This window comes from Mustela putorius, unplaced genomic scaffold (assembly GCF_011764305.1).
Source record: "Mustela putorius furo isolate JIRA1106 unplaced genomic scaffold, ASM1176430v1.1 tig00004007_pilon_pilon_pilon, whole genome shotgun sequence".
NCBI classification, from domain to species: domain Eukaryota; kingdom Metazoa; phylum Chordata; class Mammalia; order Carnivora; family Mustelidae; genus Mustela; species Mustela putorius.
The window spans coordinates 13,349,469-13,376,244 of NW_025422145.1; the positions used below are offsets into that span (position 1 = coordinate 13,349,469).

General features: G+C 54.4%; 2 protein-coding genes across 19 annotated transcripts; one reads left to right on the plus strand and one right to left on the minus strand.

Annotated features, from left to right (window-relative positions):
• Positions 1–1,908: 1,908 nt before the first annotated feature.
• Positions 1,909–21,281, plus strand: SRRM2 (serine/arginine repetitive matrix 2). Of its 17 annotated transcripts, none has more exons than XM_045071942.1 (15): positions 1,910–2,141; positions 5,360–5,631; positions 6,511–6,618; positions 6,805–6,969; positions 7,151–7,228; positions 7,842–7,904; positions 8,013–8,045; positions 8,247–8,297; positions 8,471–8,563; positions 9,217–9,406; positions 10,444–17,141; positions 17,886–18,170; positions 19,246–19,359; positions 19,475–19,582; positions 19,674–20,241. In XM_045071942.1, the coding sequence occupies exons 2-15, from the start codon at positions 5,390–5,392 to the stop codon at positions 19,681–19,683; spliced, it is 8,238 nt and encodes a 2,745-aa protein (XP_044927877.1). In that variant the 5' UTR covers positions 1,910–2,141; positions 5,360–5,389; the 3' UTR covers positions 19,684–20,241. The 17 variants fall into 17 exon arrangements, 11 of the variants coding, with proteins under 11 accessions (XP_044927881.1, XP_044927882.1, XP_044927877.1 ...); XM_045071943.1 differs by having other exon boundaries at positions 7,845–7,904; positions 19,472–19,582; XM_045071941.1 differs by having other exon boundaries at positions 1,911–2,149; positions 19,472–19,582.
• On the minus strand, positions 20,734–26,475 carry ELOB (elongin B). 2 transcript variants are annotated; one of them, XM_045071951.1, is made up of 4 exons: positions 26,348–26,475; positions 24,641–24,775; positions 23,445–23,550; positions 20,734–20,903 (listed from the first exon to the last, which is right to left on the minus strand). In XM_045071951.1, exons 2-4 carry the CDS (start codon positions 24,761–24,763, stop codon positions 20,791–20,793), a joined length of 342 nt encoding a protein of 113 aa, XP_044927886.1. In that variant the 5' UTR covers positions 24,764–24,775; positions 26,348–26,475; the 3' UTR covers positions 20,734–20,790. The 2 variants fall into 2 exon arrangements, with proteins under 2 accessions (XP_044927886.1, XP_044927885.1); XM_045071950.1 differs by lacking the exon at positions 26,348–26,475 and adding an exon at positions 24,929–25,035.
• Positions 26,476–26,776: the final 301 nt, after the last annotated feature.

Below are 26,776 nucleotides of genomic sequence, written 5' to 3' on the forward strand. Positions count from 1 at the left end.
AGTTCTAATTGGAACTGGTAGCCCCCCCCCCCGCCACACCCCCCCCCCGCCACACCCCCCAAATACAGATGAAAAATTCTGAAGCTACTTTTTGGAATTCTGGCAAACTCAATCCACAAATAAAGGAAACCAAGTCCCTCCGGACTGGAAAACGGGTTTACAAATACTGAGTGGGAGAACAAAGAATGAACCAGCAGGATTGGGTCGGGATTAAAGACGGTGTTGACTCGTGCATGTGTGCATCCTATCCGTTTCCGGGCTCCGTTCTGCAGGAGGTAACGATGCCACAGCTACGCTGAGTGCACAGCAGAGAAACCATACTGACCACCTTTCCTAAACACCTGAACACTGGAAGGCAGATACCTTTTCACGCTATGCAGAGAACAGAGCATCACTTCCGTGGTCCCCCCTGCCCAAAGCATGGACCCTGACATCAGGCTAAACATCAGACAGATCCAACTTGAGGGACAACAGTTAAATAAGGTCTGCGGGTTACTGTACTGTTTCCGTCTTATTTTCCTGATACTGGAAACTGGGCTGTGGATTCGTTAGAGAATTCACTGCTCTCGCCATAAAAAAGGTTGACCGCTTATCTAGGGGGTGGTCCCGAGCAGCCAATTAAACGCGCTGATGGACACAAGTCAGGATATAACAACGGATGAATACTGGCAAGGGTCATCCTTGAGGAGAGATCTCACTGGACAGGGTGGGTTCTAAGAAACCGCCAGCTCGGGTGCAGAACTAGGCTCCGCCAGGGTCCCCTGGGTTACTCAGAGGGGTTCCGCTCATGCAGGCGGGATCTGCAGGTGCCCAGGTTGCAGGAGAGCAGGGTTCTAACAAGGCCAGGGCGGCCGGCGCTCCCACACGGACCGGGGGGCCTTCCCGTTCCAGCTCCTGAGATTGGGCAGGTTAAAAAGGAAATTTGCTAACAGCCAACACAGAGCCCCAAACCCGAAGGGACTGCAGCCCACCGGGTCCCCGAGAGGATGCCAGACCCCGCCACCATGACCGGCACCGCCAAGGGCGAGCCCAAGGTCGGCGGGCAGGCGGCGGGGTCTCAGTCTGGCTGGTTTCGGCTCTGCTTTGTGACAGCACAGCTGGTTCTCAGGCTAAAAAAAAACCCGGTCTCTAAAAAGGTCACGAGGGACATACTGCATGGGGTGAAAAATTAAGGGTGTTTGTGATGTTTCTGCCCTGACACGCTGAGCCCGATGCGGGTTCCGTAGGAGAACATGGCGTCGCAGCCCGGCCGCCTTACCCCGAGGCACTAGTACGAAAATCATCCCCAAGGGCAGCCAGCCCGGTCCGGCACCGTCTGCAGCGTGGAAGCTGCTAACACCTCGGCCAGCTGCTGTGGCCTTCGCCTCAGGCCCTGGCCCTGAACCTGGGCTCTGAAGTTAGGTGTTGGCCCGCTGCTTGGGGTCTGCGGGGGCTTCTCCCAGGTGCGGAAGGCCGGGTGCGACGCCGCCGCGGGGGTGCGGTGCTCACACCTAAACAACTCTGTCGCTGGCCTCGGACCATCAACTCCAAACATGGGGAAACAAAATGGCGGCCGTGTCCCGGGCCGACGCCACATACGGGTTCCGCGGCACGCAGGACCTACAACTCCCAGAGTGCTCTGGGTCGAAAGTGAGGGGGCTGGGAGCGCGCTACCGTCCCTCGATGTGGCGCGAGGCTCTGTGCCCCGCCCCCTCCCGGCGGAAACCCTCTGGAATACGTGGCCTGCTACGGGCCGCTCACCCGCCCTTCTTCGCACTGGCCGAAGGGACTCGTAGTTCATTGGCAGCGGCGTTGACCCTCCCTCGGGTGTTAAGAAACTACAGTTCCCGATGTGACTTCGGCGCTTGCGCACAACGCCGCAGGGCGTACTACGGTTCCCGGCGGGCCCTGCGACGCGCGCGGGTGCGTGCTGACGCGCTTAGCTGGTCGTGCTGACGTGCAGCGTGGCCCAGGCGGGGTGCGAGTGGCGCAGTCGGAGCCCGCTGCGGCCCCTGAGGAAGCGAGGAGGCGTCGGTGTCGGCTGAGGCGGGCGGACCGGCGAGGCGAGGCGGCAGCTCCAGGCCCTGAGGGACTCGGGAGCTTGAGCAGCGGCAGCACCTCTACCCCTCGGAGGCGGCGGGCGGAGGCGGCGGCGGCGGCGGGTGAGAGGGTGAGGGAGCGCGCGAGCCGGGTGGGGGAGGGGCGGCGGCCCCCGGCGCGAGGCCAAAGCGCGCGGAGAACGGTCCAGGCCGCCGCGCGCACGCGCGCTCGCCGCACGCGGACGCCCTCGCCTGCCTGCCTCCCCTCCCCCTCTCGTCTTCCCTCGGTTCCTGTAGCGCGCGGGCTTTTACTGTTCTCCCCCTCCCCCATGGCAACGGCTCGCGCCGCCGACTGCTCTCGGGTTCGCGCGCGCTCGCGACGAGGAGGGGGGAGCGCGCGCCTCGGCTTCTCGCCTCCCCCACGCGTGCGGCCGAGGAGGCCCTCCCGCGGCTGCCCCTTCCGACATTTTCTCGGCGGGGAGGCGGCGGGACTCTGTTCCTGGATCTCTTCCCCCGAGTCTCGCCGGCCTCTTGCTTCCCCGTCCCTCCCGCGGGCTTGCGGTCCGGCGCGGAGCCTCCCAGACTCCTGGGCGCCACGCAGCCCCCTCCCCCATGCCTGAAGGCCGAAAATAGGCCTTGGCGGCCCAGCCGCTGCAGGGAGGCCTCGACTCGGTGCCCCGCGTATGGGGGCCCTTCAGACTCGTTACCGTTTGTCACGAACTGGTAGGGCGAGGAGAACTCCAAATCTTGGTTTGGTTTTGTTTTCTTTTTTTTTGAAAGACGTTCGGCTCAGGTACGTAAAGGCAGAATATGTGCTTTTCTTAATTTTTAAGAAAAATTTTCCACTTTTTATCGTCGTCTTGAAAGTTGTGCTAAAGCCGGGGAGGCCGTTGGAGCCCTTCTTTGGGGGAAGAAAGCGCTGGGCGCCGATGTAGGCCTTGGCACCCAGCTCTCCGGAGCCTTCGTCCGCACTCGCGGCTATCTAAGATGTCGTCTGTGCCAGGAATCGGGAAGAGCGTCTCGTTGCCTTTTAAGTGTGTGGTTTTAGGTCTCGTCTTGAGCTACTATTTCAGATGTGGGGTTCCCCCAGCGTCTACCTAGCTACCGAAATGCCCTCTTAGGAGCTTCCGTATTAGGTCCATTTTTCCCTCACACCCACGTCCTTGTTTCTGGTGCGTTTCTTGAGTGTCTCAGTATTGAATTTCCAGGTTGCCGTCTATCTCTTTGTTAGTTTGGCGTCGTGATTTTAACTTCCCAACAAAAATCCTGTTGCCTTGCTTTGCAGCTTATTTTTATTCTTTTGACTTCGGCCTGGGTGACTTGGATGCTCACAGCGTGGCACCCAGTTAAGGATGCCTGTTTTATAAAGTTAATTGGTTTGGGTGATTTCTGTGTGTGTGTTGGGGGGTGTTCCCCTTTGGTCTTAACCTTTTCGTGTTTTGAGGACTGCATCGGAAGCTGTGCGTTGTTTTTTTGGGGGGGTTCCCTAAAAGTTCTCCAGTTCCTTGTGTTTTTAATACTCTTTTAGCAGCTACCAGTTTTCCCTTCTAAGGGAGTGGGAGGATTTTTGTGTGAGGTATGGAAGTGTGGGTGAGTAGTTAGGCTGTCAGAGCATCCCTTAAGGGGGGCAGAAATTTTAGGTGGGCTTTAGAGAGACAAAGAAGGACCTAGGTTTAGGGTGGGGAGGATTGGTAGTTGAGAAAGCAGAAGGGAAGGTTGGAAGGTACAGAAACTGATTTTTTTGTGTTGTAAAGAGATTTTTCTTATTTTGTGCATTTCCATTTTCTTTTCATAGATTAAGCCTTATTTGTGACTGCTTTACCTTAGTGTAGTTTTCTCTTTGTTTTTAGCCCTCTTGAGTGCTACTGGGGTTGGGCAAGGATCCAGCCTTTAGAGTTTGGGGATAGAGGTACAAGCAGTTCTGGAATTGGGCAATTTTCCTTCCATTCAGTGTATCCCCGTACTTAAATTTTTGTTGTTGTTTGTTTTAGTATGTTTTTCCAGGTATTTGTATGGTGTTTTTTTATTCTGGAATTTTCAAAACATACCGTTTCTTTTTTATCCAATTTTATCTCTTTTAATCTCTCCACTTGTTCCTTGGGGTAGTTTCCCCTCATATTTATGCTTTGTGAAGCTGTCTACAACAGGATGAGATCGGGGAAGAAACAAAGTGTATACAGTAGGGAAAAGGAATAGAGTATGTGTGAATAAGAAATGTAACCAGAAGAATGGGGGCTTGAGGGCTCATTCTGAGCCATGCTGGAGGTTGGGACAGGTTGAAAGGAGAGAACGTGGTAGAAGGTGTGGAGATGAAATGAGAGGGATAAGGCAGGGCTGGAAGAGAAACTCTAGAAAGTGAGTGAGATACAGGGGTTGATAGGGAAAGCTGACATTTGTTAGTGAAGGGGGAGTATAAAGAGTGCGGGGGGGCTTCTGAGTAAGTTTAGGGCAAGGAATGTAGACAGTATGGGAACAGTTGGAGCAGAGAAGGCTGATTTGATGTATTCAGAGCATTGAGTTAAAAACAGGTGATGTTTAAGAGGAGCTAATGAGACTTGGGTGAGCTGCAAATCATGTAAGAAATCTTGTCGGGAAGGAAATCAAAGGAATAAGATACAGGTGGGTTAGTGGATAGGCGCTTGTAAATAGTTGGGATCCAAGAAATGACCCCTTCCTTCTGGGAGGTAAAGTACAAGAAGATTATGTATTCAAGGTTCATGTGTTTCTGATACGCATACTGGCCTTTTCTTTAGCGTGAGGCTGTACAGGACACTTGGTTTATATGAGGAGCCAGTCAGTCCACCTGGTCAGGTACATAGGGGTCGTTCAGTCTGTTTTGTTTTCATAATAGGGTAGTTTGAAATTCTCAGGTCTGCTCTTAGAAGAATCTTTAAACTTGGACCGTGGGCCTTAGTTGCCACAGATCTGTGGTGGTGGTTTGGAGGCCTCAGACACCAGATGTTAGGGATTAGATTAGTTGGTGGAGACATCTCTTGTACTTATTGGGGCTGGAGAATAAAGAGGCGATGTGGAGAAATTTGAGAGAAGCAGGTTTCTTGTTTCCTTAGTGTGGAAAAGAAGAACATTTAGGTGCAAATAGAAATGGAAATAGCTCTTGCCCTTTGGGGGAAAAGGCTGTAAGAGCTGGGCTGTGATTTTAATGGAGAGTATGGGAAGGGTGAGGAAGGGTTTTTGTTAGACCAGGAAGATTATGCAGTTAAAGGAGGTTTAGCGTGGAGATTCATGCTGAAATAGGGATGAAGGAGTACAAGGATTTGGGTGGTGGTAAGTGGTTAGTTTGGGGTCAGGGGCCTGACCCGTGTTATCCCGCTCCCCCTCAGGAGCGGTGGTGCCCCCCCGGGCACGGGGCCATGTACAACGGGATCGGGCTGCCGACGCCCCGGGGCAGCGGCACCAACGGCTACGTCCAGCGCAACCTGTCCCTGGTGCGGGGCCGCCGGGGTGAGCGGCCTGACTACAAGGGAGAGGAGGAACTGCGGCGCCTGGAGGCTGCCCTGGTGAAGCGGCCTAATCCTGACATCCTGGACCACGAGCGCAAGCGGCGCGTGGAGCTGCGATGCCTCGAGCTGGAGGAGATGATGGAAGAGCAGGGGTGAGGGGAGGGCTGGGGGAGAGCCAAGCACTGAGTGAGTGCAGAGCTGGGGGAAATTAGATGGGATGTAGGGAGTTTAGGGTTGGTTGAAAAGAGGCCTGTAGAGGAGTTCAACGGAGGGGAGGAGATAAAGGAGCTAGTGAATGGAAAGGAGTTAAGGGACAGCTCAGGGTGGGAGATGAGGAAACTGTGACAAGAGGAAGCCTCAGGGAGTATGAGTTATTTAGGTGGAGGCACATGGGAAAAGAGGGAAGTTGGAGAGAGACAAAAATGTGCTTTAAGGGGAGAGGTGGGAAAGCAGGTACCAGGGAGGATAAGAGTTGAGGTATAAGCTGACAGGTGTTGTCATTGGTAGAGAAGAGGAAGGTAAATGGATTTAAGGATTGAGGCCTTGGAACGTACTGAAGGCAGGGAAACAGGAACTGGAATAATACCTGGATAAGAGGAGATCATGGGTTGAGTAGGGAAGTGAAATTTTGGAAAGGGGGTGTAGTCAGGCAGAAAACCTTTTAGAGCAGTGGTTTTCAAACTTGAGCAGTGGCACCCTTTTTACACAATGTACTTTTGGAATCTCAGGAAATACCTGTTGTTGAAGTTGGGGAGGAGAACCTAGAACTTGCTTAACTTTTCTCTTTTGGCCCCTGGAGTGTGGCATGTTTAAAATCCACTGTTCTAGAGGCTACAGTCAGTGGACAGAAGAAAGATAACAGGAAAAGATCAGAAAGATTTTAAGAGAAAGGCCCTTTGGGTGACAGTGAGTGAAAAGTTTTATGTGTGCATGGAAAGGGAAGGGATCCTCCTGGGAATGAGGAAGCTGTAAACCTGGGACTGGGGAAAGTGCTTAGTCCAGCTTTAACCCTGAAGGGATTTGTTCTTTAGGTACGAGGAACAGCAAATTCAGGAAAAAGTGGCTACTTTTCGACTCATGTTGCTGGAGAAGGATGTGAACCCTGGGGGCAAGGAAGAGACCCCAGGACAGCGGCCAGCGTGAGTCTTTTCACTGTCTCTTACTTCCTCTGGACGCCAAGTAGTTCTTTATATTATCCTCCTTGTCTTGTACTTTTCCCCTGCCCTCATCTTCTTTTTCCAGTCCCATTGGACTGCCTACAGTTGTGTGAATATCACTCTGCTCTTTGCTAACTCCTTCTGACCTTTGCCTTATTTTTCCCATAGGGTAACTGAGACTCACCAGTTGGCCGAACTGAATGAAAAGAAAAATGAGCGACTCCGTGCTGCCTTTGGCATCAGTGATTCCTATGTGGATGGCAGCTCTTTTGATCCTCAGCGTCGTGCTCGAGAAGCTAAACAACCAGCTCCAGAGCCTCCTAAACCTTACAGGTACTTAAGGCCAAGACACCCATGCCAACTCCTTTTCTTGATTCTGAGTACTCTGGTTTTTGTTTTTGTGGGGTTTTTTGGACTGCTTATTATCAAACTGTTGAGATTCTGTTGTTTTGAAGTTGAAATATTTAAAATTTGTCGTAGCACTTAACCCTGCTTCATTTCATCTTTCCCCAAGCCTTGTCCGGGAGTCCAGCAGTTCCCGCTCACCAACCCCAAAGCAAAAGAAGAAAAAAAAGAAGAAAGATAGAGGACGGTAAGTTAGTTGGGAAGTTACTCTAATAGCCAGAGAACCAATCCTGTCGTTTTCTTTCTCTTTCTGGAAATGGAGAAGCAGGTGAGAGTTGTCACAGAAATCCGGGAAGATGGGCGGGTGCCTGGGTGGCTCAGAGGGTTGGGCCTCTGCCTTCGGCTCAGGTCATGATCCTGAGGTCCTGGGATCAAGCCCCGCATTAGGCTCTCTGCTCAGTGGGTAGCCTGTTTCCCCCTCTCTCTCTCTCTGCCTGCCTCTCTGCCTACTTGTGATATCTCTCTCTCTCTGTCAAATAATATCTTTAAAAAGAATCAGGGAAGATGGAGTTTCCATTCTGATTTCAGTTGGGGAATGAATATGTATGTTTCTTCAGTGGGGAAAGGTTGATTCTGCATTTTTGTCAACTAAGAGTTAACCAGCAATATTTTAAATTGTATTTTCTTTCTTATTTTGAGATTTGTTGCTTTATGCTAGAGATACACTTCTTGGAGAGTAAATAAGTCTGAGAAACTGGTGTGCCTTTTATTTTAAAAAGCCTCCTTTTGGGGGTAATTGTAAGTGGGAGGGTGAGGGAAGGAGCTGAGCAGAATGACTTTGTTTTTAAACCCATCTTTAGCAGGTCAGAGAGCAGCTCTCCTCGACGGGAGAGGAAGAAGAGCTCTAAGAAGAAGAAGCACAGGTATGAGGTGGGAGTATGTGGAGTGATTGTGGAGAAGCTTGATGAGTCCAGACAGAGGTATTGGTTCATTTTTTTTTTTTCTTTTCTTTTCTCTTCCCCTTCTGACAGGTCAGAGTCTGAATCCAAAAAACGGAAGCATAGGTAAGAGTTTTTTGGGGCATAAGGGGCATAGTGGCGTATGGAATGGTGAGCCCCATTGGCATTGCCTGTTCTCCAAGAGGTTTCTTGGAATTTAGCTCAATTTTTTGATCTTGCACTGATAAAATTTCGCTGATTCTTCCCATTTTTATTTTGGTTTTATTGTAAAATGATTATTTTTAATAATCTCACTTATATTGTCAGGTCTCCCACTCCAAAGAGCAAACGTAAATCTAAGGACAAGAAGAGGAAGCGGTGAGTGAATTTGTGTGGATTAGAGGGTAATTAATTGGCCTAGCAAGTATGTAAAGGCTACCTGGTGGGGGATAGAGAAGAATTAATTATGCCCTTGACTGATGGTGGAGGGTTGAGAGATGGATGAGGAGAATCCAGTACAAGTGTGACAGTGAGTTGTGACCTTCCTTCAGGTCTCGAAGTACAACACCAGCCCCCAAGAGCCGCCGGGCCCACCGTTCAACATCTGCTGACTCTGCTTCCTCTTCTGATACTTCCCGCAGTCGGTAAGGGGTGGTCCAGGAGGAAGGGAGGGAGAGGGACTTGTGGGTTAATCAATTTAATATTTATTGAGCGCCCACGGTGTGCTAGGCGCTGCACAGACCATTCGGAAGACACGGTCCCTGCCCTCTAGGAGCTGACAGGCTAAAGCAACAGGATGGACAGACATATACATTTCCCCTTCTCTTTTTTTTTTTTTTTTGTTTTTGTTTATTTTGTTATTTTTTGTTTTGTTCTGATGTATATGGACTGCCAGAATAGGGGGGGTGGTGGTTTGTTCGTGGTGTCTGGGGGAGGAAGGAATCCTTACCCTGGCTTCCTTAATCGGGGAAGGCTTCCTGAAGGAGGTGGGCTCAGAGGTGAGTTGTGAATGAAGTGGGTAGGGAATGGGCAGGGTGGAGGGTTTGGGGAGGTTGGGGGAGGTGAATAAAGGGGTAGAGGGAGAATGTTTTTTGGGGAACCGTTTTAGGAAGAAAAAGACAAAAGTGAATTGGACTTGAATTTCCATATGAGTGATTTGAGTGATGTGTGTAAGAGAAGGCTTTTTGGAAGAGGGTTTGTACAGTCAGGAAAGGTGGATGGGAGCTGGGGAGGGGGTATTTTGTTCTACCCTGAGCTGATTTCCTTTCTCTTCCCTGCCCTCAATTACCTTCCTCAGGTCTCGAAGTGCAGCAGCAAAAACCCATACAACTGCCTTGACTGGGCGAAGTCCTTCCCCCGTTTCAGGGCGGCGAGGGGAGGGAGATGCACCTTCTAAGGAACCAGGTACCACCAACACAGGGCAGCCTGGCAGCCCGGAGCCCTCTACAAAGCAGCCTAGCAGTCCGCATGAAGACAAAGACAAGGAGGTATGTTAGTGAGTTGGTGGATGTTTATTGGGTTGTAGGTTTAGGATGGGTGTGTGAAGTGAAGTTTTTGAAAATGAATTTAGTTCTCTTTTGTGCATTTCTCATCAAGTTCTTTTTTGCATCTGCACATTCTTTAAAGTTAACGTTTTTCAAACCTAAGTGGTTATTAATAGGTTTTACGTCAGCATTTTTTTTTTTTTTTTACAATTTATGTACAGTTTGGGCAATTTTTTTTTTTTTTTAAATTTAGCCTTATTCCTTGAGATCTATCTAGTTTTTTATTTTGCTAAATGCTGCTTGTAGTTAACTAAGAGTTTTCAACCTCCTGGCTTGCTGCCTGCAGTTTGAAAACACTACTACATTTGTCTTTTCAGTACCTACCATTCTGTGGTTATTCTCATTGAGCCTTAGTCACGATGTTTTCTTGCTATTACATAAATTGCTCTTTGCTAAATTCTTTTTTGTTCATTTTCCATGTCATCCACAGTTAGGTTTCTAAACAAGGTGGATCACCAGAAAAATTTGTTTTATGTTTAAAAGTGTTTATAACTTAGTCTTCTGTTTTCTGTAGTTCATTGTCTTACTTACATATATCTTGTTCTTACATCAATTTTGTTCTCAAATCTTTGCCTTTGTTCTTTATTTTAGCATTCTTTTTCAAGGGTGAAATCAGATGCCTCCTGCTTTGGGAAACCGTTTTGTTTCTCCATTTTAAAAAAGTGCCTTTGTGTGTGTGTGTGTTTCCATAGCATTTTGTTATGGTTGTTACACAGTGTCATGCATTAGTTGTTTTTATTGTGGTTTTTTTGTAGGTAATAAGACTTAAAGTGACAGCTTGTCCATACTTTTGTGTTATCTTCACTGTCTTTTTATATGATCTTCTATTAATGAATGATGGCCTGTGGTGAGGAAAGGGACCACCTGGTGTAATAAGGATGTGTAGAGAAAAATTTCACTGGGAAGGACATTGTGCTTTTACAGGTGATACGAAGTTTTGGTGCTTACATTCCTATCCGTACTTTTTTTTCCACTCTTAGAAATCTGCAGTTCGACTTAGCCCCTCTCCGGAAAGGAGCAGCACAGGCCCAGAACCACCTGCTCCCACTCTGCTCCTTGCTGAGCAACATGGCGGCTCCCCACAACCCCTTGAAACAACCACCTTAAGTCAGGAGCCAGTGAACCCCCCATCTGAGGCTTCCCCACCCAGGGGCCGTTCACTACCTAAGTCTCCTGAGAAACCAGCCCAGTCTTCTTCAGAGAGCTGTCCACCATCCCCTCAACCTACCAAAGTTTCTCGACATGCGAGCTCTTCCCCTGAAAGTCCTAAACCTGCACCAGCTCCTGGGTCCCGCCGAGAGATTTCTTCTTCTCCCGCATCCAAGAGTCGCTCACATGGCCGGGCAAAGCGGGATAAATCACATTCTCATACTCCTTCTCGAAGGGTGGCAAGGTCCCGTAGCCCTACCACTACTAAGAGGGGACGCTCTCGGTCTCGAACCCCTACCAAGAGAGGTCATTCTCGGTCCCGATCCCCTCAGTGGCGTAGGTCCCGGTCTGCACAGAGGTGGGGACGATCCAGAAGCCCCCAGCGACGTGGGCGCTCTAGGTCTCCTCAGCGACTAGGCTGGTCTAGAAGCAGAAATACCCAGAGAAGAGGCAGGTCTAGATCAGCAAGGCGAGGCAGGTCACACTCTAGATCCCCAGCCACTAGGGGCAGATCTCGTTCTAGAACGCCAGCCCGTCGGGCCAGGTCTCGTTCTAGAACACCTGCCAGGCGGAGATCGCGATCCAGAACACCCGTCAGGCGTAGGTCTCGCTCTAGAACACCAGCCCGTCGGGGTAGGTCTCGCTCTAGAACACCTGCTAGGCGCAGATCTAGGACCCGATCACCAGTACGACGGAGGTCTCGTAGCAGATCACCAGCCAGGAGAAGTGCCAGGTCACGTTCTAGAACCCCAGCAAGACGTGGGCGGTCACGCTCTAGAACCCCAGCCAGAAGAGGGAGATCGCGGTCTAGAACACCTGCAAGACGAGGTCGGTCTCGGTCTAGGACACCGGCAAGACGAGGACGGTCTCGGTCTAGGACACCTGCAAGACGAAGATCTCGTAGTAGAAGTGTGGTTAGACGGGGAAGATCTCACTCTAGAACGCCACAAAGAAGAGGCAGATCTGGTTCATCTTCAGAGCGGAAGAACAAATCCAGAACGTCACAGAGAAGGAGCAGGTCTAACTCAAGCCCTGAAATGAAAAAATCTCGCATTTCTTCAAGGCGGAGTAGGTCTCTCTCTTCACCACGGTCCAAAGCAAAATCTCGCTTGTCTTTGAGGCGAAGCCTTTCAGGGTCCTCTCCATGTCCTAAACAGAAGTCTCAGACACCACCAAGGCGCAGTCGCTCTGGATCATCCCAACCAAAAGCTAAATCTAGAACGCCACCAAGGCGAAGTCGTTCTGGTTCTTCTCCTCCTTCTAATCAGAAATCTAAAACACCATCAAGACAAAGTTGTTCCAGTTCATCTCCTCAACCTAAAGTAAAGTCTGGAACACCACCAAGGCAAGGGTCTGTAACAAGTCCCCAGGCAAATGAACAATCTGTAACACCACAAATACAGAGCCGTTCAGAATCATCACCTGACCCTGAGGTGAAATCTGCAACCCCTTCAAGACTTAGCTGTTCTGGGTCCTCTCCTCCTAGAGTGAAATCTAGCACATCTCCAAGACGGAGCCGATCTGGGTCATCATCTCCACAACCCAAAGTGAAGGCAGTCGTGTCACCTGTACTAAGCCATTCTGGCTCCTCTTCTCCAAGTCCTAGCAGGGTGACATCTAAAACACCTCCAAGGCAAAGCAGATCAGAGTCTCCTTGCTCCAAGGTGGAAGCTAGATTGTTGGAAAGACACAGCCGTTCTAGGTCCTCCTCACCAGATACCAAAGTGAAACCTGGAACGCCACCAAGACAAAGTCACTCAGGGTCTACTTCGCCATACCCTAAGGCCAAGCCCCAAACTCCATCGGGGCACAATATTTGTGGATCAAAGTCCCCATGTTCCCAAGAGAAATTGAAAGACTTAACAGCACAAAGTTCTGGATCCTTCTCTCTGTGTCCAGGAGTAAAGGCTAACACACCACCAGGAGAGCTGTATTTTGCTGCTGCCTCTTTGCAACAGAAAGGACAATCTCAAACTTCACCAGACCCTAGGTCTGATACTTCAAGTCGCGAAATGAAACAGAGTCACTCTGAGTTTCCATCTGTGCAGAGCAAATCTCAGACACCTCTTAAAGGTGGCCGGTCCAGGTCCTCATCTCCAGTCACTGAGCCGGCCCCCAGATCTCCGGCAAAACAAGAAGGAAGTGAATTGTCAAGTCCTAGGCTAAAATCTGGAATGTCTCCTGAGCAGAGCAAGTCAGAGTCTGACTCTTCCCCATATCCTGCAGTGGACTCTAAATCTCTTGTGGGGCAGAGTAGATTGGAGCCTTCTGAATCGAAAGAGAAAACAGTCTTACTCCTTCAGGAGGAGATGACTGCGTCCTCTCCTAGACCAAGAGACAAATCGAGTCCTCTTCCAGTGCAGGACAAGCCTGATTCCTCACCAGTACTCAGAGAGATGCCTAAAACCCCATCAAGGGAAAGAGGTGGTGGTGTTGGATCATCTCCAGATCCAAAAGACCAAAGTGTGTTAGCTAAGCCAGGCCAAGATGAAGAGTTAATGGAGGTGGTAGAGAAATCGGAAGAATCCTCAAAGCAGGTCCTCTTCCATCTGTCTCCAGAACTTAAAGAAGTGGCTGGCAGTAACTTTGAATCGTCTCCTGAAATAGAAGAAAGACCCACTATGTCGCTGACTCTTGACCAAAGCCAGTCGCAGACTTCCTTGGAAGTAGAAGGCCCTGTAGTGCCCTCAACTTGGAGTGGGCCACATTTTTCTCCAGAACATAAAGAACTGTCTAACTCTCCCCCAAGGGAGAATAGTTCTGGATCACCTTTAGAATTTAGAAACTCGGGTGCTGTTGCAGAAATGAATACTGGGTTTTCTCCTGAAGTCAAAGAAGATTTGAATGGATCTTTTCCTAATCAACTGGAGACCGATCCATTTGTAGACCTTAAAGAACAATCTACAAGGTCTTCTAGACGCAGCAGTTCTGAGTTATCCCCTGATGCAGTGGAAAAAGCGGGAATGTCTTCGAATCAGAGTGTTTCCTCACCAGTACTTGATGCAGTACCCAGAACACCATCTCGGGAAAGAAGTAGCTCTGCCTCTCCTGAGCTGAAAGATGGCTTACCCAGAACCCCTTCACGGAGAAGCAGGTCTGGGTCTTCTCCAGGACTTAGAGATGGGTCTGGGACTCCCTCAAGACATAGCTTGTCTGGGTCCTCTCCTGGAATGAAAGATATACCTAGAACACCATCCAGGGGGAGAAGCGAATGTGATTCTTCTCCAGAACCAAAAGCTTTGCCTCAGACTCCTAGACCAAGAAGTCGTTCACCATCGTCCCCAGAGCTCAACAACAAGTGTCTCACCCCCCAGAGAGAGAGAAGTGGATCAGAATCCTCAGTTGAACAGAAGACTGTAGCTAGGACTCCGCTTGGTCAGAGAAGTCGATCTGGATCTTCTCAAGAACTTGATGGGAAACCAGGTGCATCCCCTCAAGAAAGAAGTGAGTCAGACTCCTCTCCAGATTCTAAAGCTAAGATACGAGTGCCTCTCAGAGAGAGGAGTCGCTCTGGATCATCTCCAGAAGTTGAGAGCAAATCGCGACCTTCTCCTCGGCGTAGTAGATCTGGTTCATCTCCTGAAGTTAAAGATAAGCCAAGAGCAGCACCCAGGGCACAGAGTGGTTCTGATTCCTCTCCTGAACCCAAGGCTCCTGCTCTTCGGGCTCTTCCCAGACGAAGCAGATCGGGTTCATCAAGCAAAGGCAGAGGCCCTTCTCCTGAAGGAAGCAGCAGTTCAGAGTCATCTCCAGAACACCCACCCAAATCCAGAACTGCTAGAAGAAGCTCTAGGTCCTCCCCAGAACCCAAGACCAAGTCCCGTACTCCACCTCGCCGTCGCAGCTCTCGATCATCTCCTGAGCTGACCAGGAAGGCCAGACTTTCTCGTAGAAGCCGCTCTGCGTCGTCCTCACCAGAGACCCGTTCTAGAACTCCCCCAAGACGCCGAAGAAGTCCTTCAGTGTCTTCCCCAGAGCCAGCTGAAAAGTCGAGATCCTCACGCCGCCGGCGCTCAGCTTCATCCCCACGTGCTAAGACAACCTCACGGAGAGGCCGTTCTCCTTCGCCCAAGCCTCGTGGGCTCCAGAGATCCCGTTCCCGCTCAAGGAGGGAGAAAACCAGAACGACTCGACGTCGAGATAGATCTGGATCTTCTCAGTCAACCTCTCGGAGAAGACAGCGGAGCCGGTCAAGGTCTCGGGTCACTCGTCGGAGGAGGGGAGGCTCTGGTTACCACTCAAGGTCTCCTGCCCGGCAGGAGAGTTCCCGAACTTCTTCCCGACGCCGAAGAGGCCGTTCTCGGACACCCCCAACCAGTCGGAAGCGGTCCCGCTCACGCACTTCACCAGCCCCATGGAAACGTTCAAGATCTCGGGCCTCTCCTGCCACTCACCGGCGATCCCGCTCCAGAACACCTCTGGTCAGCCGCCGTCGGTCCAGGTCTCGAACCTCACCAGTCAGTAGGAGACGATCAAGGTCCAGGACATCAGTGACTCGACGAAGATCTCGATCCAGAGCATCCCCAGTGAGTCGAAGACGATCCAGGTCTAGAACGCCACCCGTAACCCGCCGTCGTTCGAGGTCCAGAACACCGACACGCCGGCGCTCCCGTTCTAGAACTCCACCAGTGACCCGAAGAAGGTCTAGATCTAGGACTCCACCAGTAACCAGGAGGCGATCACGAAGCAGAACATCTATTACTCGCAGAAGGTCGAGATCCAGAACATCCCCAGTTACTCGTAGGAGATCTAGATCTCGCACGTCTCCAGTAAATCGCAGGAGGTCCCGCTCTCGAACCTCTCCAGTGACACGCCGCCGATCTCGATCCCGAACGCCTCCAGCTATTCGGCGCCGCTCTAGGTCTCGGACCCCACTGTTGCCACGCAAACGTTCTCGAAGTCGCTCTCCACTTGCCATTCACCGCCGTTCTAGGTCCCGTACTCCACGAACAACTCGGGGCAAACGGTCCTTAACAAGATCTCCTCCTGCCATCCGAAGGCGTTCTGCATCTGGAAGTAGTTCTGACCGTTCACGTTCTGCTAGTCCTCCAGCAACAAGGAATCATTCTGGTTCTCGGACACCTCCAGTAGCACTCAATAGCTCCAGAATGAGCTGCTTTAGTCGTCCTAGCATGTCACCAACACCTCTGGACCGCTGTCGATCACCTGGAATGCTTGAACCACTTGGCAGCTCTAGAACACCCATGTCTGTCCTGCAGCAGCCTGGTGGCTCTATGATGGATGGTCCAGGTCCCCGAATTCCTGATCACCCAAGAACATCTGTGCCAGAGAATCATGCACAGTCAAGAATTGCACTTGCCCTGACAGCCATCAGTCTTGGCACTGCTCGGCCGCCTCCATCCATGTCTGCTGCTGGCCTTGCTGCAAGAATGTCCCAGGTTCCAGCTCCAGTGCCTCTTATGAGTCTCAGAACGGCCCCAGCTGCTAGCCTTGCCAGTAGGATTCCTGCAGCCTCTGCAGCAGCCATGAACCTGGCCAGCGCCAGGACACCTGCCATACCAGCGGCAGTGAATCTGGCTGACTCAAGAACACCAGCTGCAGCAGCAGCCATGAACTTGGCCAGTCCCAGAACAGCAGTGGCACCTTCCGCTGTGAACCTTGCTGACCCTCGCACCCCTACAGCCCCAGCTGTGAACCTAGCAGGAGCCAGAACCCCAGCTGCCTTGGCGGCTTTGAGTCTCACCAGTTCTGGCACACCCCCAACTGCTGCAAACTATCCCTCCAGCTCCAGAACACCCCAGGCTGCAGCCCCTGCAAACCTGGTGGGTCCTAGATCTGCACATGCCACAACTCCTGTGAATATTGCCAGCTCAAGAACCCCTCCTGCCTTGGCACCTGCAAGCCTCACCAGTGCTAGAATGGCTCCAGCCTTGTCTGGTGCAAACCTTACCAGCCCCAGGGTGCCCCTGTCTGCCTACGAGCGTGTTAGTGGCAGAACCTCACCACCACTTCTCGATAGAGCCAGATCCAGAACCCCGCCAGGAGGCCCAGGCTCCAGAACCCCACCATCTGCCCTGAGCCAGTCTAGAATGACCTCTGAGCGGCCTCCCTCTCCTGCCTCTAGGATGGTCCAGGCTCCCTCACAGTGTGTTCTCCCTCCAGCTCAGGATAGAGCTAGGTCCCCTGTGCCATCTGCTTTTTCTGACCAGTCCCGAGCTTTGCTTGCCCAGACCACCCCTGTAGCAGGGTCTCAGTCCCTTTCCTCTGGGACAGTGGCCAAGACCACGTCCTCTGGTGACCACAACGGCATGCTCTCTGGCCCTGTCCCTGGGATGTCCCATCCTGAGGGTGGGGAACCACCTGCCTCCACTGGGGCCCAGCAGCCTTCTGCACTGGCCGCCCTGCAGCCGGCAAAGGAGCGGCGGAGTTCCTCCTCCTCCTCCTCCTCCAGCTCCTCTTCATCATCGTCATCATCGTCGTCCTCTTCCTCCTCCTCCTCTTCTGGTTCCAGTTCCAGCGACTCAGAGGGCTCTAGCCTTCCTGCTCAACCTGAGGTAGCACTGAAGAGGTGAGGGGCTGGGCTCTCAGAACTGTTTCTATGGGGCAGGTTTTGGGGGTGCTTGGTTGGGGGGAGGGAGAAGCCCCATCCAGAGATTTTCTGCTCTTCGAAGGAGGTGTGGGGACCTTGACCCTTAAGCCGGGGGTAGAAGAGAATGCGGGGGTGGGGGCAGTGGGAGGGGGAGGAGGAGCGGGTCAGATAAAAGTCTCCAAAGGTTCATTCTCTAGAGGATAATGATGAGTTTTCCGTCTCTACAGAGGACAGAACTAGAGGAAATGGACTTAATTTTACAGCAGGAGGGATGGCAGTTAGACCTCAAGAGGAACTCCCTGGGCTGGAAGGATCTTCAGAGGTCATCCCGTCCCTCTCCCTGCCTCCAGGCAGGACGGCCCCTCCCCCAGCCAACCCGCGCACACGCAGGGGCCTCCCCAGACTGTGGCTCTCCGTGGAAGGAGACCACCCTGCTCGACTTCCACACCTGAGCCCAGGGGCCTTATTCCTCCATCAGGGACATTCTTGAGGTTTAGCCTTGATCCCTTGTGCTGCGGGCCCCAGCCTGTTGCTTGTGTTAGCAGAGGTTGGGTCAGCTCGGGGCCACTGCTCTCCAGAGAACACACTCACTGGCTCTCAGCTTGGACAGCGCGCAGGGCCTCTCTGCGGCACCCCTCCCCCACTGCCGTTCCTCCAGGCCAAGGAAGGTAGGGTTGGGGCTGGGGCGGCTTGTCTCCTTGTGACACTCTGCTTCTCCCGCAGGGTGCCCAGCCCCGCCCCAGCTCCAAAGGAGGCTGCTCGAGAGGGACGTCCTCAGGAGCCGACCCCAGCCAAGCGGAAGAGGCGCTCTAGTAGCTCCAGTTCCAGCTCCTCCTCCTCTTCCTCCTCTTCTTCTTCCTCTTCGTCTTCCTCCTCCTCCTCTTCCTCCTCCTCCTCTTCTTCCTCTTCTTCCTCCTCTTCTACTTCCTCCCCCTCCCCTGCTAAGCCTGGCCCTCAGGTCTTGCCCAAACCTGCAAGCCCCAAGAAGCCGCCCCCTGGCGAGCGGAGGTGAGTGCTGCCCGGCTTGAGATGGAAGGGGTGGGGTGAGACCCTGGGTGTGCAGTCCCTGCCGGGAGTCTCAGGCGGACTGTGGTGTCTGGTTCTGTGGGAGGAGTTGGGCTCTCCTCTCCCCGCCACCTTCGTGGTGCCCTGCTGTGGCGAAAGGCTGCACCATCCGAGTGGGTGCTCTGGTCCGAATCGTGGAGTCCTAGGTTCCGTCCTCTCCCCGCCCCTGACATGCTGCCTGCTCCCTGCTCTGAGGTCCCAGGGATACTAGCTTTTAAATCTCCCCGTTGCTACTGCCAGGGCTCCAGTCTGGCCACCGTCGTCATCTCCCGACTCTGTCCACAGCCTCTTCCCTGTCTCCCTGCCTCCACGCCATTCTCTTCCACACGTAGCCAGAGGGATCTTTCTAAAACGCACATCTGGTTACTTCCCTCCACTCCACAAATCCTTCCGGGACGCCCTGTGGCCTGCAGGATAAAGCCCCACCTCTGCGGGAATGGCGTGTGAGGCTCTTCACCAACTGGCCTTGCCTGCCCTGTGTTCTCCTCTCCTGCCCGCCCCCACACATGCCCTGTGCTCCAGCCACACCCAGCGCCTTGCAGTCTAAGGAGAACCCCATGCCTTTGGACATGCTGTTCCTTCTGCCTGGAATTCCCTTGTCCGCCTGGTGAACTCCTCGTTCTGCAAGACTCCGCTCAAACAGCACCTTCGAGAAGACTACCCTGCCCCACATCCCCTCCCCCTGGGTCCCCAGCCCCATGTACATCGGTCCTTGTGGGGCTGCTTCCCATACACGGGGCCAAGTGGGCCTCCCTTGGCCTTCCTCCACCACCAGACCGAGCCCCTCCAAGGGCAGGGACTCTTTATCTGTGCCTCCCCCGCTGCACCCCGTGCCCTGCCCACTGGGGCACTCGGTGGATGGTGTGCGGGCGGATGGGTGAGTGAGCAGACAAAGGTGGGTCTGAGGCTGGCCCTGTGTGGTATGAGGTTTGGTGGTCAGGACCTGGGGGGTGGTCCTGAGTGCCAGCTGGTGGCTTCGGAAGACTGTGGTGCTATGGGGACTTACTCTGCTCCCCAGGTCCCGTAGCCCCCGGAAGCCAATAGACTCCCTCCGAGACTCTCGGTCCCTCAGCTACTCACCTGCGGAGCGCCGCCGCCCCTCACCCCAACCCTCGCCACGGGACCAGCAGAGGTAGGGCCTCCCGTCAGACCAGCGCGGCCCCGTGAAGAGTTTCAAGGCCCAAAGGTGCCAGAGGTTGGTGTTGCCTCACGCGCGGTCTGATGTCATTCCTGTGTTGTTGCAGCAGCAGCGAGCGGGGTTCCCGCAGAGGCCAGCGTGGGGACAGCCGCTCCCCGGGCCACAAGCGCAGGAGGGAGACGCCCAGCCCCCGCCCCGTGCGGCACCGCTCCTCCAGGTGTGTCCTCCTGGCGTCCAGGGCCAGGTCCCCTTCTGTGTGCCCCCGCGCTGGCTGATCTCGGCACTGACTGTCCTCTTTTCTGTTGCAGGTCTCCTTGAATCTTTTTTGGGGGGGGGATTCCGCCACACCCTAAGTTCTGGAGCTGCAGGGAGTGTCCCCTTTCCCCAGCAGAGCCATGGGGAGGGGTCCTTGTCTGCCCCCCTTTGAACCCTGGCAGCATCTTGGGGGAGGGCTCTCTCTTTTCCCTCCCCCCCTTTTTTCTTTGTTCCTGTGAAATGTTAATCTCTGTGAGTTTTTCCTGGTTCACGTTTTGGGGGGTTTGGGGGTGGGTGGGAATGAGAATGGGAGTTGTGGGAGGGGAGGATACAGTTGGGGACATCCTGGTCTTGAGTTAGAAAGGGCCTGGGAGGCAGTGATGCCCCCTTTTAACCCTAAGTTCCTGGGGAGCAGTGCTTTGGAATTTGGGAACTTGCGTGAGGTATTCCTGGAAGGAAGGGGCAGGAGTGGAAATGAGTTGGCCTCTGCTGCCCCCCCCCCAGTGATGTTGTGGCCCCTCCCCCAACTTTTCTTCACGTTTCTTAAAGGCATTTTGGTTTTTTAAAATCTGTACAGCAAGAGCAACTTTTTCTGTCAAATAAAAATGAGAAATGCAGGAATTGGGTCTATAGATGGTTTATTAGGGGTGAGAGCTGTTCTACTGACTGCCCCCCCACCCCCGTGCATTCTTATGGCCTCTGAGGACCTGTGTTGGGCAGCTCTAGGCTTCAGGTCCTTTGTGGAGCCCAGTCTAAAGCCAGTGCACTGGCTCCAGCTTCCTTATGCTCCTGGCTTGTCCTTACCTCTCAGAAGCTGCCGTGAGCCTGCCTACTGGTGGGAACTCATGAAAGGAACAAAGCCTCAAAGCTTGGGTCTCCAGGCTGAGCAGAAGGCTGGCCTGCGGGCTCTGGGTTCCTCCCAGGCCCCTGTGGTGGCCTCAGAGGGGCAGGTTGGGGTGGGGGTGGATGGCTGGGACCACAGAGCTTGAGGTCTCTGATGGTGGCCTTAGCAGCAAGGGGCTGAGGTTGGGTCTCGCAGGGGTGCAGACCCATCCCAGGGAGGGCGAGGTCTGCAGTGGGAGAAGGTGCGCAGAAAAAGGCAGCAACCAGGCAGACACCCAAATCTCTTTTATTGAGGGGGGTGGGCACTGGGGTGGGCCCAGGGCCCTCTCACTGCACCGCTTGTTCATTAGCGCTGCTTCCTGAGTCCTGTGGCTTCATCACATCGGGCAGCTCAGGTGGGCTGGAGAAGGGCTCGATGCGCAGAGCCTCAAAAGCTTCATCTGGTGGACAGGGAGGTTGAGAGAGCTGGAGGGAACGGTTAGCGCCAGCTTCCGGGGTCCTCTGACTTCCCCATCTCTTCAGAGTGAGTCTCCTCCATGACCCTACTAGAATTGCATCCCCCCTACATGCCCAGCCGGACTGCCCACCCGCCTTCCCCATGCTAGAGTCCTCTGCCTCACCCTTTATACCCACTAGGGACGCTGTGGGGACCCCTGCCCATCTGTCCCCCCCCCCCCCCAGAAGCTCCACCATCTCCTTGTCCCTTTCACACCTCTCTACCAAGTACAGATTTTTAGATTCAAACCAGACTGTTCTTCCTTGTGTAAAGCCTTGCAGTGGCTTCCCATGACAACTCTGAATAAAATATCTCAAGTCCATTGCCCTCTGTCCACCTGTCTCCTGTGTTCCCACATCAAGCTCTCTCCTGCCTCGGGGACTTTGTATTTGCTGGGCCCAAGCCTGTCACTCTGGCTGGTTGGGGGAAATCAAGGGGACAACCCAAACGTCACTCGTCAGAGAAGCCCTCCCCAGCCTCTCTACATAGATCGTCACTGCATCCCAACTGTGTGTCACTTCAGGAGCACTTACCTACCGCTTTGCCAAAATGGCCTTGACTGACCAAACTGCTTCCCCCACTGGCACAGTAGCTCCAGAAAGCCCCCCTCTGGTTTCTGTTGCCTTAGCAGAGCAGGTAAGCCCCACTTGCAACCTTTCTTGCACTTTGTTCCAACAGGGAGACATCTCTCCCCCTGGCTCAAGGTTCTCAACCAGTTAGACCACCGAGGACAGCTGCCCACGTCTGGCAGTTCTGTTTGTGACAACTTGGCCGAGTGGGCAGAAGGCCATCTCTCCTATTGGCCAGAGATGCTTAACCACCCTGCCGTGGACACCCAATGGCCTGACCCCCAGAGGTCAGCAGTGCCAAACTGGACCCTGGCTCAGCTTAACTAGTTCATCTTCCAAGCCACACATATGCAGTGACCATTCTTGCCTTCGTTCACAATTCCGTTTTTGATAAGCTAAATTTGGAAACCGCCCTTTAACACTTGATTTGAGCAGCCAGTTTGCGCTGGAAAGTTCTGTCTTGCCCTTCCCAAAAACTCTTAAGGAAAACAGTTACCCACGCAAAGGGCATTTTTGCAACAAAAGTAGCCCAAAGGAGGAACAAAGAACATCTAGTCTGGTCCACACTGTCCTCTATAAAGACAACAATCACCTGTCCCAGTGGTGACAACCGCCTAGGGGCTAGTCACCCCCATATTCAATGCCGTAACTGGGGTCATGGGAAAAACAAATGCCCTCCCTCTGTTCTGAGCTCTTGGTGGACAAAACAGGCCCACGACATCCTCCCCAAGAGTCCCCACAAGCCTGCAGGAGACACCTGCCCTTGAGAGGCCGGGGAACCCCTGGGGGAATAGGAAGCAGAATGGGAGATGCGCCGTTCCCTCACGTAACCCCCTCCCAAGCACACCTCTGTACAAAGTCTGCACCAGCTGTGCGCCTGCCTTCATGTCACTGAGAGGGTCAGAGGGGACCCACAGGAGAGGCCCCTTAGATACTCATCTGCCAAGCACCCTCAGGCCGAGGCCCGGGGTGTGTGGGGGCTCACACCACCTGTGAGGCTGGCCTGGCCTGAGTGCCACATGCCGCTATGGAATCGGAACTCCAGCCAGGAGGACGGGAGGCATGAAGTAGGCGCCCAAAGCCAGAGCTGCTGAAGCCTGGCACAGTGACCCTCATGAAATCTGACAGTGGCTAAGGTGGTACGCGCCTTCCTCAGGCCTCACTATAGTTTTCTCCTAAGAAGCCAGAAAAACTTACCACCTGGGTCTATACAGCCATCCACACAAGGCTGAATCCACGGATGTGAACCCCTGTTCAAGTTTCTAGAGACAATAAAATTCAAACCTCTTTTTTTCTTGGGAGAAGAGGGTGTACTGGAGGGCAGTGAGCCACCTCCACCCTTGTGTTTCTAAACACTAGGCAGGGGGCATGTGGTTCATGAGAGCACAGTTCCTGGGGCAGGCAGAGACCCCACCTCCTCAGACTCAGTTACTCATCCTTAAAATGGGCACAACACAAGCGTGCGTGTGGAGATGCTGGAGGGCTGTGATGGCTGCAAACACTGCATGGCACAGTGCTCAGCTCAGGGCAGGTCCCTGCAGTCTGCATTTGGACCGCAGCTCCCCAGGGGACTGCCTGTTTCCAGTCTCCAAAGTGGGGACTGAGTATTAAATGGAAAAATGGAAACAGAACGCAGACTACAGGACCCAGTACTTGCTAAGACCTCTGCGCACACAAGCTGGTAGCGTGACTCGGACTGTTTGAATCCTTCAAGAAATAAGCTTCAATTTCTACAAACCTCTCTTCTGCCTTTTTTTTTTTTTTTTTTTAAATAATCTTGCCGAGAAACAAATACATGCTCTGACTGCGCTTTGTGGCCTAGGAAGACACTGCCCTTGACGCTGGGAGGAGCACCAGCGGCAACCCGGTGACCCCTTCCTTTGGCTGTCCTCACTTGGTCTGGCAGCCCCACTCACCCGCTCGGAAGGCCAGCCCTACAGTGGCTGGGGCCTGCGGCCGGGCCGTCTGACTGGTAAAGCCACACTCTCCCAGTGTCTTGCCGTCATCCAGAAGCTGGTCATCCTGAGGAGAGAGGCAGGGTTTTGGGAGAGGCCCCAGAAGGGGTGGGTCCCAAAGACTTCCCTGGTCAGCAAATACCCTGAAAGTTAGAAGAGGGAAGATAGATGGCCCCAAATGGGGCCCAGGAGCACCCCCAGAACATAGCAAACACAATTCACAGGGCCACACACAACACTTTCCAATCAGAACCTTCCAGGCTACCACTGGGGAATCTCTTTTTCCCTTCCAAGTCTCCAGGTGATCCTAATTTCAAGAGTCCCTGATCTACGGGCAGACCTCATTTGAATCCCAGCTCTGCGACCTTGGACAAAGCGGTCGAGCTTTTTGATGTGCAGTTTATTGGTAAGCTGGGAATTCTCGGAATTCCCAACTTGTCGGGCACCCTCGAGGTTCCAGCGAGTGAGGCACCCCCAGAAAACACGAAAGGCAGTACTGGAAGGAGCACAGGCGGCAGGGAAGCGTCCCTGGACGCCCGGCAGGAGGGGCTTTCAGAGACGAACCCAGGCTCGGTCTGGAATCAAAGGCCAGTTTCCCACTTCCCACTCTCCAGCGAGAGTCAGACCAGGGCCCCCAGGTGAGAGGCGCCATGCTGCTGGACGCCCGAATCGGGCCAAGAGGACGGACTGCCCCATGGAAACCCGAAGCCCCAAGCCATCTTCGCTACTTAACTGCAGTGGGTTTGAGGGGGAAAGGACAGGCTTTCAGAGCACCGGCAGGAGCATGGGGACAATGCGCTCGTTGGCGGAGGCCTGCTGGGCCTCTACTCACTCCGACCCCCTTGGCTTGCCGACAGTAAGGAGTGGGGCTGAAGGGGTGCGCTTCCGACGGGCCCATGGGGCCCTAAAGGCAACGGGGTTCAAACCCCGGCTCTGCCGCTGACCTTGTACTGAGCGGCCGCCTCGCCCAGCCTCAGTTTCCCCAGCCCTCCGCTGCGGGGATGAGACGCGCTGCCGAGCCCCCGCGCGACCCCCGGGGCCGCCCCTCCACCGAGCGCCGGCACCGCCTCGCCTCCACGCGGGGGAGTTCCGGCCACTGTTTACACCAACGACGCGGCCGCCGCGCAGCGCCCGTCCCCGCCCGCCCGGGGCCGCACCTTGTACAGCCGCTGCTCGTCGGGTGGCCGCTTGAGGATGCCCTCGACGATGCGCTTCAGCTCGAACACGGTACTCGACTCCTTGGCGTCCGTGAAGATGGTGGTCTTGTGGCGCCGGATCATGAGGAACACGTCCTGGGGGCGGCGGGCCGGCGTGAGCGCCGAGCCCGGCCCCCCCGCTCCCCCGCCGCTGGCCGTCCCCACCCCCACCCCCACCCCGCGCGGCCCGCCGCCCCCCGTCGACCCCCGCCGGCCCGGCCCGCCGCCCCTCCCCCCGCACCCGCTCACCATCGCGGCTGCTGCCTGTACCCCCTCGACGCGCCGGCGCGGCCACGCTCCGCCCCGTTCCCGGCAGGCCGCGCGGCTCGCCCCAGCGTGCCTCGCGCCCCGCCCCAGCGTGCCTCGCGCCCTGCGGCGGCGGCGGCGGCGGCGGCGGCAGGGCTGCCGCCACCGCCACCGCCATCGCCGCCGCCATTTTAAGTGATGCGAGCCTGCCGCTCGATCCGACTGTATGTCTGGCTGCCATCTTGGCGCCGTGGCCTGGTGGGCGTGCGGCCGGGGCCCCGCGCGGCAGGTGGCGGCGCCATCTTGGGAGTGGCAAAGCTGAGCCCCACCCCCACCCCTCCGGTAGCATTGGGGTGGTCTGGACGCAGCATCGACCGGATGGCGGGGAACGTTGGGACTGACGTGGCGAGTGTATAGTAGCCCCACATCCCAGGGAGGGCCAGTGAATGCTGTGTATCTTGGTCATCGGGGCGCAGGACTTTTGCGTCTCAACGAAACCATCTGTGCTGGTGTGTGTGGGGAGGGAGGTCTCATAATTGAGGGGCTCCCTGGCCGCCATTTGGGGGGGGTGATAATTCTGGCTCTTCCGGCTGTCCCCATTTCCACGGCCAGCCTTGCCTGGGCTTTGTGGCCGGGAAGGACCCTAGGAAGTTGTCCGTGGGTGTTGGGGGAGGAGGTGGGCCGGGGGAACTCCCAGGGAAAATGTCCTAAGGCTCCAGGGGACTGCGTGGCTCAGTAGGTTTAGGTCTGTCTTCTGCTCGGGTCATGATCCCAGGGTCCTAGGATCCAGACCCCCCACTGGGCTCTTTGCTCAGCGGGGAGTCTACTGCCTCCGCAGTCTCCCCCTGCTTGTGCTCTCTCGCATGCTCGCTCGCTCTTTGACAAATAAAATCCTTTTTAAAAATGCCCTAAGCCTTTGCCAAAGTTGGTGCTCGCTGCCCAGGGGAGGAGGGAGGAGGAGCCCCCCAGCCCAGGGACCTTGGCTGGCTCCGTGCACTGGGGTTCTAGAAGGACCCCTAGACTTGGTTTCCCGGGCTGGATGTCCTTGCAGGGGGCTTCCCTCTCAACAGAGCAGGCCTTGTCCTTCGGTCACTGTCCTGCCTTGCCCCAGATAGCACTTACACTAGAGCAAGGGCAAGATGCGTTGTCTCTCCCGTAGCCAGTACTGGGAGGGACAGCGCCTCGGCTGGATCCTTCACGGCTCGTGTCCCCCATGCCGGGGCACCCAGGGAGCCGGTGGGTGGCCCTGCATGCCAAACAGCGCTGCCGATGTTGGGGGCTGCGATGTGAATGACGTCTCTTGAGAGTGGTTAGAAGCTGAACCTGCTGCTGCCTTGGCCGTGAATCAAGCTGGTGACTAACAGCTATTACCCTTAAAAAAAATAAAGCTGCCGGTTATTTTACCAGCGAAACTGGGCTTACCTGGGGAAAGCGGAGAATTAAAAGCCGGGACGAGCAAGCTGCCGCAAAACCGTAGGCAAGTCAGCAGAACGAGGGAGAGAAACTCTGGTAACAGAGGAAAGGCGAAACCGGGAGGGCTGTTGCAAACGAAAAAGTTAACTGGAATAAAGTGAGTTCTAGTAGTGGCTTCTCATTGGCTGGGCTGTTGCCTTCCTCCAGCTGGGGTGGTCAGGTAGCGTGCACCTGCCCGGGGGTGCGACTCTCCCCGTGGGGGCCGCGGTTGATGAGCGAGAAAGCTGACAGCGCCCCCTGCTGGCCTCCAGGCTGCGTTCTAAACTAGGTTTCCTTTGACTAATTTTCCCCAGGCTGGGCTTGGTGTTCAGACCACCCGGGGATTCATTCCAATCCTCCGTCCCGGTGCAGCCTATGCCGCTTTGGGCAGTTAAGGTC

Coding starts and splice junctions, on each gene's coding strand:
- ELOB (XM_045071950.1), bottom strand. Junction 23,551..24,640: donor ACGAGCAGCGGCTGTACAAG/GTGCGGCCCCGG, acceptor CTCTCTCCTCAG/GATGACCAGCTTCTGGATGA. Junction 20,904..23,444: donor AGGGCTGGCCTTCCGAGCGG/GTGAGTGGGGCT, acceptor CCTGTCCACCAG/ATGAAGCTTTTGAGGCTCTG.
- SRRM2 (XM_045071941.1), top strand. CDS start 5,390: ATGTACAACGGGATCGGGCTGCCGACGCCCCGGGGCAGCGGCACCAAC. Junction 9,407..10,443: donor ATGAAGACAAAGACAAGGAG/GTATGTTAGTGA, acceptor TTCCACTCTTAG/AAATCTGCAGTTCGACTTAG. Junction 19,360..19,471: donor TCGCCACGGGACCAGCAGAG/GTAGGGCCTCCC, acceptor GTGTTGTTGCAG/CAGCAGCGAGCGGGGTTCCC.